This window comes from Rhinoderma darwinii, chromosome 1 (assembly GCF_050947455.1).
Source record: "Rhinoderma darwinii isolate aRhiDar2 chromosome 1, aRhiDar2.hap1, whole genome shotgun sequence".
Lineage (NCBI taxonomy): Eukaryota > Metazoa > Chordata > Amphibia > Anura > Rhinodermatidae > Rhinoderma > Rhinoderma darwinii.
In genome coordinates this window covers 232,672,187-232,684,671 of record NC_134687.1, presented here as the reverse complement: position 1 = coordinate 232,684,671, position 12,485 = coordinate 232,672,187, and the positions used below count along the sequence as shown (strand labels likewise).

Here is a 12,485-nt window from a genome sequence, read left to right as displayed (position 1 = left end):
AAAAAATTAAAAAGTTACGGCTCAGAATAGTGTGTCCCAGAAAATAAATTATTTTATAGAAACTTAATTTTATTGTGTAAACGCTGCAAAACGTAAAAAAAACTATACACATGTGGTATCGGCGTAATCGTACCGACCGGCAGAATAAATTAAAACGTAATTTATTGCGCACGGTGAACGCTGTAATAAATAAAGAATTTAAAGCGCCAAAATCGCTGTTTTTTGGTCACCTTAGCTCTAAAAAAGATCCTGAGGGGTCAAAATGCTCACTATACCCCTAGAAAAATTCCTTGTGGGGTGTAGATTCCAAAATGGGGTCACTTTTGGGGGGTTTCCACTGTTTTGGTCCCTCCGGGGCGTTGCAAACCCGACATGGCACTGAAAACCAATCCAGCAAAATCTGCGCTCCAAAATCCAAAAGGCGCTCCTTCCCTCCTGAGCCTTGCTGTGGGTCCAAACATCAGTTTACGACCACATATGGGGTATTGCCGTAATCGGGAGAAATTGCTTTACAAATTTTGGGGTGCTTTTTCTCCTTTATTCCTTGTAAAAAGGACACTAGGGCCACATGTTGGATATTTCTAATCTGCAGAACCTGGGCAATAAATATTGAGTTGCATTTCTCGGGTAAAACCTTCTGTGTTACAGATTTTTTTTTATTACAAATGAATTTCGGCAAAAAAAATGACATTTGTAAATTTCACCTCTACTTTGCCTTAATTCCTGTGAAACGCCTAAAGGGTTAAAATATTTTCTGAATGTGGTTTTGAATACCTTGAGGGGTACAGTTTTCAAAATGGGGTGATTTATGGGGACTTTCTAATATATAAGGCCCTCAAAGCCACTTCAGAACTGAACTGGTCCCTGAAAAAATAGCCTTTTGAAATTTTATTGAAAATATGAGAAATTGCTGCTAAAGTTCTAAGCCTCGTAACGTCCTAGAAAAATAAAAGTACGTGAAAAAAAATGATGCAAATATAAAGTAGACCTATGGGGGATGTTAACTAGTAACTATTTTGTGTGGTATAACTATCTGTTTCACAAGCAAATACATTTAAATTTAGAAAAATGCAAATTTTTGCACATTTTTCACAAATATTGAATTTATCGACCAAATTTTTTCACTAACATAAAGTACAATATGTCACGAGAAAACAATCTCAGAATCGCTTGGATAGGTAAAAGCATTCCGGAGTTATTACCACATAAAGTGACACATGTCAGATTTGAAAAAATCATCTGTGTCCTAAAGGGGTTAAAGCTGTTGAACAAGGGTATCCCTAAAACAACGCAATCTAAAGGGGAGATTTCATATTGTAAAAGACAGGGTAAAATATATATAATATACATAAATCTGCATTCTGTACTTTGCCACTAGTGATTACTATCCCGAGTACTGGAAATTCAGAGCAATGTAGAACATTACATACTCCCTTATCCCCATCGTCCGCTCTCCAATGCTCATATACCCTTATCTTATTTCCACATATATTCAAGTCAAAAAAATGACATTACATTATGTCCACATACATGATTTATTGTGCTGTTTAGTGTTTCAACATATTCTCTGTTGTATTTTGATTTCTTGTCTACTACCCCCATCAGGAACAATTTAGCAGCATTATAGTACTATCTATAGAATCATGTAGGGATGTCCCTTTTTGTACCAATTCTTTCTGATCTGTGGGTATAGAATATGCCAGACGTGATGAGGCATAAGTGGCCCAGGTCTGCTCTATTGCTAGTCATTGCCAGTCTATTGCTAGACTTCTTACCTGTGTTTTTTAGGGCTATCATTCCTTGATGATAAAGTGTGACCGCAGAATTTTGAGTGGCACATCCGTCCTGAAAGCATTCAACCATCATTTTTACAATTAGGTGTGTGAGAACACTTGTCGCACAAGAGTAAGGTGTTTTGGCATTATCACCTTTTTCCTTTTCCATCTCTTCCTAGACTACAGCCCAAACCTATTCGTACTATGATTCAGTGCTTTTTTTTTTTTTTTTCTCCTCCCATCCCTTGGTTGATTTTGATGGACGTATGTCTATTTTCAACCGTACTATGTAACTAGAGATTCCCTATGACACTTTTATTTGAATATGCATATTCCTGGAGGTTTGGTTAAAGGGACACTCCGACCAAATTCCATGTGTTAGTCTCTTACCCGTTCTTTTTCTTGCTGCTTATATCACTATATATCACACTGAGGCTGTTTCATAGCAACTGTGTTGAATCAGGATTTGATGAAATGCTCTTTCTGCTTGAGTCAATGGGGGATAAGCCTGTATCACTCAGACAGGCACCAGAACTTCCTGTATGATGAGATTGTATGGACTCTTCCACACAGACTGTCCACGGGGGGACAGGAACTCCCATCCCCGTTAGTGCTAATGATTAGACAGGCTCCTATCACACAGTTATGAGAAGGCCTCCCTGGCTATATACTTATAATCTCTTAGCTCATATAGGAGAATGCCTGCTGGGAGGACCTGTGATTATCCTTCCCTCAGTAGAGATGTTACTGGCTCTAGCTGCTCATGTGATACTGCACTGAGGCATCATGGGTTTAATAGTATAGCACAGGGGAAGGGAAAACAGTGAAATCTAAAATTCAAGATGATGTCTGATCAGAAGCAGGGAAGAGGCCAGACTGTGAGTATAATATACAAGTCCGCAGCTGGATACACAATCAGGTTGAGGGATGCAATGAAGAAAAGTGACGTTTCCGCTGGAGGTTTTGTTTTTTTCTCGAAGTTATAGAAATTAGGCAAATATGCATGAAAACAATAGATCCCTTTTCTATGCGTTGTGTTTTTGTGCTGCATGATCGCCTGTTCAGTTGTTGTTGTTAGATTTCTATGTTTTTGGCAGAGTAGGTTCCTCAAACCCTCCTTACTTTTGAGAAATGAATAGAATAAGTATGTGTGCTAATGATACTGCATTCTCCTATACCTCATTCATAGGTGTATCATAATGTCAGTGGCTCACATAGTTTATCTGCCATACTTGCTGACATTGATGTAGTGATTCCTTCTGTGCACGAACTTACAGCTCATGCACCTGGGCATATTACGACTCCGTGCATGAACCATATAGTTAGTGCTATGGATTGGATCCGAGCCCGTCCTGGAAGATCGGGAAAGCTTTTCCCAAAAGAAATTCTCTCCCAAAGCTACGATCTGATCTCATCCTTGGCCCTAAAGATACTGGTTAGGTGCATGAGCTGTTACTGCAACTTTTTGGGTTGTTTTTTTTAAATTATTATTATTATAGGAGTAATATATTCCAAGTTTTAAAGAGAAATTACAATTATTCCAACATCCTATAATGGCTATTCTCAAATATGTAAGGATGCACACCTTATATAGACGTAGTATTGGTGCTATGAAGGTTCGGGCTGGATGACCCACAATAGTGATCAATAAAACCTAGAAGCACTCCAATGATTCTTTCAGAATATTTTCAAGATAATTTTATTATGAATAATTCATACACGATATTCCTTTTCAAGCGATATTTCTTGGACGTTTCGACCTCACCTAGGTCTTTATCACAATCGCTGTAATAACATAATATGTATAACATATGTAATCACATAATAAAATATAACGGACAACTGAATATCGTGTATGAATTATTCATAATAAAATTATCTTGAAAATATTCTGAAAGAATCATTGGAGTGATCCTATAATGGCTGGCTGGGAAAGTTTGGTTGTCTAAAAATATTGATTTTGTTCTCCCACATTAGTGCTAAGGCCTCATGCACACGACCGTAGTTTTTTTCTGGTCCGCAAATTCCAGGACCGTGTTCCGTGAAATGTCCTCCGCAGTTCATCCATATGTAATCCGCAGTTCATCCGTATGTAATCCGCAAAATGCGGATAAAAAAAAAGCCTAGGTAAAACAGGATGACGACAGAACTCATTCCCGGTCGTCGCCTAGCAACACTTCCGCAAATCCGCAAACTGTGGTTGACACACGGAGGTGTACCTTCATTTTCCACGGGCCCATTGACTTCTATGGGCATGTCCGCATCGAATTTGCGGGCCGTAATAAGACATGTCCTGAGTTTGTGCGGCACGGATTTGCGGACATGCGGGGACCCGTGAAAACACGGATAGTGTGTATGGGCCCATAGAAATGAATGGGTCCGCAATTCTCCCGTGGATTTTCGGGGGAATTGCGGACGCAAAAACACGTTCGTGTGCATGGGGCCTAAGGCCCCATGCACACGAACGTGTCTTTGCGGCTGCAATTCCCCCGAAAATCCACGGGAGAATTGCGGCCCCATTCTTTTCTATGAGGCCATGCACACGACCGTAATTTTTGCGGTCCTTGCACGGGCCGGGAGCCCGGACCGCAGAAAGAACGGGCATGTCTTATTACGGCCCTGTTCTGCGGTCCGGGCTCATTGAAAACAATGGCGGCGGCCATGTGTATGTCCCGCGAGTTGCGTGCGGCCTGCGGCTGACAGTCCGCAGCCGGCCGACCCGAAAATCACGGCCGTGCACACGGCTACGGTCGTGTGCATGAGGCCTAAGGCTAAGCATATCATTGTCACTTACAGAAGAGTAAAACAGAATTCGTTTAATCCAGATTTTTTTTGTCCCTCAAAAGTGAACCTGTTCTTAGTTTTCATATATAGTGCATGGATAAGGCAGTGCTGGGGAATATAAATGAAATAAACACTGTTTGCTCTTCATGTGCATTAACCATTATATCAATAGGTGTAATGTAGTAAAATAAAACACAAAAAGAGCCTTTACGCACCGAAAAATCCCCTGCGGTCCCCACCACTTTGTTGACATTGCTGCCAAGATAATGTCACCGTTAGAAGTAAAGCAAAGTTCTGAAGTTTACCCATATCCCTTTCCTTCCTACCATCCCTTGGTTGAACCTGATGGACACATCTTTTTTTTTTTTAACTATGTTACAATGTAAGGCCTTATTTACACGAGCGTGTGCGTTTTGCGCAAGCAAAAAAACGCAGCGTTTTGCGCAAGCAAAAGGCACTTGACAGCTCCGTGTGTCATCCGTGTATGATGCGCGGCTACGTGATTTTCGCGCAGCCGCCATCATAGAGGTGAGGCTAGCCAACGTCCGTAAATAGTCACTGTCCAGGGTGCTGAAAGAGTTAACTGATCGGCAGTAACGCTTTCAGGACCCTCGACAGTGAATTCCGATCACAAGATAGAGCAATCTGTAAATAAAAAAAAGACGTTCATACTTACCGCTTCCTCCAGTCCGGTCTCCCGGCCGTTGCCTTGGTGACGCGTCCCTCTGTTGACATCCGGCCCCACCTCCCTGGATGACGCGGCAGTCCATGTGACCACTGCAGCCTGTGCTTGGCCTGTGATTGGCTGCAGCCTGTGCTTGGCCTGTGATTGGCTGCAGCCTGTGCTTGGCCTGTGATTGGCTGCAGCCTGTGCTTGGCCTGTGATTGGCTGCAGCTGTCACTGAATCGTCATCCCGGGAGGTCAGACTGGAGGAAGAAGCAGGGAGTTATCGGTAAGTCAGAACTTCTTTTTTTTTTTTTACACGTTCGTGTATATTGTGATCGGAAGTCACTGTCCAGGGTGCTGAAACAGTTTGAACTCTTTCAGCACCCTGGACAGTGACTATCTCCTGACGTCGCGTAGCGGAAAATTTTTTGCCGGGTTCGGTCAAAACGAGTTCGGCCGAACCCGGTGAAGTTCGGTTCGGTTGTCCCGGTTCACTCATCTCTAAGACTCTCCGTTTGGATGTTTGTAAACAGAAAAGCACGTGGTGCTTTTCTGTTTACATTCAGAGTTTGACCGCTCTTGTGCGAATCACGCAGTTCGCACGGAAGTGCTTCCGTGCGACCTGCGTGGTTTTCACGCACCCATTGACTTCAATGGGTGCGTGATGCGCGAAAAACGCAGAAATATAGAACATGTCGTGAGTTTTTTTTCAGCGCACTCACGCTGAGCAAAACTCACGGACTGTCTGCATGCCCCCATAGACTTGTATAGGTCCGTGCGACCCGCGTGAAAAGCACGCGCGTTGCACGGACGTAGATCACGGTCATGTAAATGATGCCTAACTGTGATCAATGCAGCCAATCACTGGCCTCCGTAGTCCCATGCTGTACAGCAGTGGAGAGGACCGGAGCGTTGAGGGTTCTGTCGGGTGAGTAATGGCTCTTTTTTTTTCTTAAATCCCTTCCCTCCTTGGTCTCATTTTTGATGAGCCCTGAAAACACCTTTTATGTTTGATGAAATGTCTGCCAGCTGCAGAGGTAAAGCAAGGGCATCCTGAAACATCTAGGACACGAAAGGGGTCTATAGTAGTTTAAAAACTCTTCTTAGACTAGGTTCACCCATCAGTCAAAAATGTGCCGTTTTGCCACGAATAAAAACAGAAATCGATGTGTAAACTCAGCCTTACTGTTTAGCTGCTTTCTTAAAAGCTGTTACCAAGATCATATCATGTCCCAAGAGACACTTTCTGTAAACAAAAGTGAAAGTGTATTTTTTTTATTTTTATTTTTTTACATTTTTTAACAAAAATATATGTAGAAATAAAACAAAATGAATAACTTGTATTAATGACTTTTTGAATGCAATATAAAGTGTCAGTATTTGCTGCTGACACGAGTCTGTAAAATATTTAAAGCTCAGCTTGATCGAGTAATATTAGACGGACCTTGACAAGCTGCCAGTCTGGGAAGGTATCTAGATGAAATGTAATGTCCGTAAATGGAAACTAAATCTAGGTTGCAGCAATAGTGGGGCTTTATGCAGTAAATGGAATTCAAGAAAAGGACTTCGGTATACTGGTTACCAGTGGGTTAAGCAGCAACATCCAATCTCAAGCGGCAGCTGCAAATAAAATTTAAAGGAGCATAAAAGGAGAGATAATGACTGTAATTTATTGTTGCAACTCGGTGGCGCATTATGTCATATAAGGCTCATATTGCATGAGGGTTGCAAAATTGGTTTTAAGTGCCACACTGTAAACGAGGACCAGGACTGTACTGACCATCTGTTTGTCGGTTTCCAGAAGGACAATTCTAACTAATCGTAGAAGGGCTTGCCACTTGTACAAAAAAATAATAAAAAGGTAAAGATAAAGGGACATAAATCTGCCAGGGATAAAAGGAAATGGCTGAGATCAATGAACTGACTCAATCCATCTGCACAGTCTCTGAAGCTGCTACAGCCACTGATGACTACAGTTCAAGAAATGGCAATTTTTCGCCCCTATAAATCCCTGATAAGGTTAGAAACTTCTCCCTACGTTTCAAATATTTTCTGTCTCCTGACTGGAAGATATAGGACACGAGTGGCACTAGTCATAGATCTTGTAGGGGTCCTTCAAAGCTAACATATTTTTAAAGCAAATAGTGTAGTGTTTAAATCCAGTTATTTATTTTTAGAGGACCCGTCACACATGGTTAATGACACGGGCGGTCACCAACAGCAGAGCGCCCCTGTGCAAGAACAGTAAAAGGGCTCCTTGATTTCCAACTGGTATATATGGTATTTCCACCTCTGACGTTACGTGACTGAAACTAGTAGTAATGTCATGTCGGCGTATCTCACTGACTGACTAAAACCCACTTGTGATATCACAATAGTTTACTTGAATGAAACCGTTGTGATGCCACAGCAGTTACCTGACAAAAACACACTGTCACTGTAGCTTACCTGATGGGAACTTACTGATGTCACAGCAACATACCTGACGGTAACATAGTTGTGAAGTCACAGCAGCTTAATAGTTCACAACTGTTTAAAATTAGGGTTGCAGGATGCATGGAAATATTGATACCCTCAAACAGTTCAATACCGTTAATTCATGCATTTCATAAGCCGTCCGGCCACACAGCTTAGTATTGTAACACATGAATTTAGTGGGTAGCAAGATGTGATGCGGCGGCACCGCCGTCGTTCCTGAAGACTGAGAACATGGCGGGCGCACTGGAAAACACCCCATGAGTTCAGCAGCGGCCGCATCACATCATTCTGTGTATTACACAGCCGCAGCCCTGCTCGAACGCCTGAGATCAGAGGTTGCTATTCCCTTGAATACTGCGATCAAAGCTAACCGCAGCATTCAAGGAGAAAGTGAGAAGAAAGTAATGTTAAAAAAAAAAAAAACTCCAAAATAATACACACACATTTTTTACAATAAACATTAAAATAAAAAAAACAATGCATAAAATATACACACATTCGCTATCGTCGCGACCATAATAACCTGCATAACAAATTTATAGCATCATTTATGAGGTGTGCGCTGTAAAAAAAAAATAAACTAAATTGTTTTCATTTATTAATGTGAGGCACTGGTATTATGAATTTTCAACTATCCATGTGCCTCACATGAATAGTAATTAACCCCATCATGTACCTCACACATTAACCCAATGTTGTCTATTAGGACTGTGAGAAACAAGATTCGGTTAATTACTATCACCGGCCTCACATCAGAAAACTTTAAAAGTATTGTTTTGGTATCGAGAATTGCATTACTTCACAAAGTATCAGTATCGAAGTCCATATTCTGGTATCCAAACAACCTTATTTCAATTAACCCCTTCGGGAGTGGGCCGTTTTTTTTTTTGTTTTTTTCATTTTTCCCTCCTTGCTTTCCAAGAGCCATAACTTTTTTATTTTTCAGTCAATAGAGTGGTGTGAAGGCTTATTTTTTGCCGGAGGAGTTGTTTCTATTGGCATAATTTAAACTACCATATAATGTACTGGGAAACTGCAAAAACAATCTTTGTGGGCTGAAATTTGAAAAAACTGGTTCCTCCATTGTTTTTTTGGGTTTCGTTTTTACGTCTTTCACCTTGCGATAATCTTACTTTATTCTACAGCTCAATACGATTACGGTGGTACCAAATTTATATAGGTTTTTATATTTTGCTACTTTTAGAAAGAAAAAAAAAAACAAAACAAAAAACCTTGTTTTGTTTCACTAAATTTAGAGGCATAACTTTTTTTTTTTCTCATCGATTTGAGTGGTTTGAGGGTTTACTTTTTGCAGGAGGAGCTGTAGTTTTTATTGGTACAACTTTTTGATCACTTTTTATAAAAAAAAATTTTGCGCTGCCAAGTTGACTAAAAAACACTGGTTCTGGAGTTTTTCCAATTTTTATGTTTTAGGGCGTTTACCGTGCGAGTTAAATAATGGTATATTGTAAAAGTTCAGGCTTTCACAGACGCAGCAATACCAATTTTTTGTCTATTTTTTACATTACTTTAGAGGAAAAAATGTTTGGGTTCTTTTTACATTCTAATATATATATTTATATATAATATATATTTATTAATTTTATTTTTTTTTTAATTTCAGTACTATTAATGTTAACTTTTTTTTTTTTTTTACACATTATCTTAATTTTTAAAAAATTTATTTATTTATTTTTTATAAAACAAAGCCTTAAACGAGTAGCATATCAAATAAACATGTAAGGCTCAATCACATCTGCGTTGGGGTTCCATTTGTGGGTTCCGTATTTTTGGCAGAATAAATAGCGTAGTTGACTGCGCTATTGATTCTGCCAAAAAAAGGAAAACTTACTGAATGGAGACAAACGGAAACATTACCATGGAAATCAATGGTAATGGAAACGGAAGCTATGGTTTCCGTTTGCCTCTCCGTTCATGGGGTCCCCTGACGGAAAGGTCTGACGGAACCCATGAATGGAAGCCCGACACAGATGTGAACTCTGCCTTCAAACCAGCCCATGGTAAAAAAAAAAAAAGTGCGATTCGGGATGCCTTGGCTATAGACCAGCTCAATGCAGCCTCTCCTTTGATAGGAAAGCACTGAAGTGTTAGATATATGCTTGACTGACCTCTAATAAAATACTTTCACTTCTTTGTGTTGGCGGTTTTCAATTACAGGATTTCATTGGTATTATATATTGACCTAAATCCAATACTAGAACCTGTCTGATTCTAGTTCATTTTCTATGGCCTGTGTGTTGCAGGAAAACTTCAAATTAAAATGCTTAGGTTTCTTTTGTAGAAGCGGTCTTCATTTTTTTTTTTTTTTTTTTAAAGATTATTATTTTTTTTTAATGTAATTGTGTTTCAAAATTGCACAATGAACAAATATAATATGAGGTATACCGTTTTACCGCTGCTTATTAGCAGCAATATTTAGTTTTTGGAGTAATTTAATTCTGATACCAGCAAAATGTGCCTTCTTAATGCACTCAAAATTGTATTTAAGAAATGCTAATGACTGTCTCTTACATGAATCACAAAGACCGAGATTAAAGCTATTTTCAGAAGCAATTAGTAGTTAGTCATGTTTAATTCTTTTAAGACGTTATTATTATTCTCTGCTCTACAAATCTAAGCGGTAAAGAATATATTGTGATGCAGTAAAAATTCCCGACACCACTGACAGTGATGTGTTCTTCAATCCCTTTTCAGATCACATTAGATGTACTCGCAGACATGGGTCACGAAGAGCTGAAGGAGATTGGTATTAATGCTTATGGTCACCGTCACAAGTTGATCAAAGGGGTTGAGAGACTTCTGGGAGGCCAACAAGGTAACTATAGGGAAAGTGCAAAAACTGTATCCAGTGCAGAACAGAAATGACTTCTAAATGCTTCTTCATTATGTCTCATTTTAGCTTGTATGTAAGGGATTATTGGTTTCCCTTGTGACCTATTTGGGAATGATTATGGAAATTAAGGAGCTCTCTAATACGGTCTTCACAAGAAGGTTTAGGTGGAAGGGAGGAAGGAACTGGAGGTATTGACTTGATCAAATAAGATTATGTGGTAAAGAAAGTTCAGGTATGCTTAGGGTTACCACATAAGGGAAACTTACATAGTAATAAAAAAAACTTCTTTCAGTCAATATTGAAGTTGTGCTGAATCTGGTAACATTAATGCTATTCTTACCATAAAAAAAATACCGTAAACCAGAATTATTGACAGACTCCTGTGCAAGTGTGAACAGAGCCTTAGAGGAAAGGCGTTCTTGACAAAACAAGAAATGATGAATGGAGCATGGCATGAGTATTAAAAATGTTCGTATGGGGAAGATTTACTGCAGATTTTTCATGTGTGAACGCCACAGCAGTTTACGAAGTCTCCCAACATTTATGCAGAATGTTGTCCATAAGAATACTGGTCCAATGCATGCCAAAAGTGTCCTTTTTGGCTTTTACCTCGGTTGGATGCAGGTTTTTTTGTGTTTTTTTTGGTTGTTTAGTTTTTTTTCTACTATATTTACTTGTGCTTTTCATTACAATGGGATTACACAAAAAAAGTTTACAATTGACAACATATGCAACTATATGGAATGCAGTTTCATATGTTCCGAGTGATCATAGGGAGATTTTCAAACATACACCACAAATTGGTATAAACAAAGCCTTAAAGATATAAAAAGTTCAACCGTGAAATGAATAAATCCCTGAAGGTGTGTATTGTAATCCCAAAACAGTATAGGTAAATAAAAAAAATCTTTGGAACTGTATTTAGTCATTTCGGTGGTAGTAAAATGGAAACCGAACCAGGGACAATGTAGAGAACCAATAATCACATGAGGTTATAGTGTTAAAAAGTACTTTGCTGAGAGTTAAGATACATCAATAATCTTAAATAAGACTGAACTACTGCTTGGCCTTGCAAGACTCTTTTGGAAAGAGACGTCTCCTGCGCACCACTGAGGATTTGATCTTCCATTATTTCTTACCACAGAACACTTTGTGCAATTAATCTTCCAGACTTTTCTTTTCAAGGACTGGGTAGCTTTGAGGCATTCAGGTACCGGCACAATAATTGCTTGGCTGTGCTTCGTGTTCTGCTTTTGGTCTGTGCAGAAATTTCCCATCAATACTCCTTTTTTCTACTATCACAACAGCCCAGGGGCTCTTGAATTTCCTTTATGGTTTTGTTACCTTTTGATTCTTTTTCATTTCAGGATCCAATCCTTACTTGACTTTTCACTGTGTTAGCCAAGGCACTGTTCTCTTGGATCTTGCTTCAGATGATAAAGAATACCAATCTGTTGAGGAAGAGGTAATTGCTCCCGAACTGAATTCTCTTTCTACAAATACGCTTATTCAGCAGCACACTGCCCCATACATGTTTATAAAGAAGCCCAAGGCCAGTACGCACGTAGTATACATTTGTGCCTTGTTTGTAATAACTTAGGTTCCCACCACAATCTTGGGTGATATAATATTGTATCTGGCCCCGTGGAACGAATTCCTCTTAACAAAATGTGTTATTTTTAGGAACTCTTGACACATAGCCGGCTTTGTTTGAAGTTTTGGTTATTTAAATTTATTATGTGATATTACACTCCGAAAATCTAAAGTGTGAAACTGATGAGCGCGGCGCGAGTATTGCTGGAGCTGGTATTAGGTGCATTCAAGGAGAAGACTGTATTGTTCTCCTTTGCCATGTTTGTCATTTCTCCTGGATTAATACAACTGCTCGAAGTTTTCCTAAACACATTAGCTCTGTAGAATAATATAG

The 12,485-nt window shown here is 39.5% G+C and overlaps 1 protein-coding gene across 5 annotated transcripts in view; it reads left to right on the top strand.

The window, feature by feature from the left end:
* TNKS (tankyrase) overlaps positions 1-12,485 on the top strand; it is a 253,487-nt gene that overhangs the window by 210,188 nt on the left and 30,814 nt on the right. For all 5 annotated transcript variants that reach the window (XM_075862262.1, XM_075862280.1, XM_075862253.1 and 2 more), the window contains 2 exons: positions 10,420-10,540; positions 11,926-12,023. In XM_075862262.1, the coding sequence (XP_075718377.1) occupies positions 10,420-10,540; positions 11,926-12,023 (219 nt within the window). The remainder of the gene's footprint in view (positions 1-10,419; positions 10,541-11,925; positions 12,024-12,485) is intronic.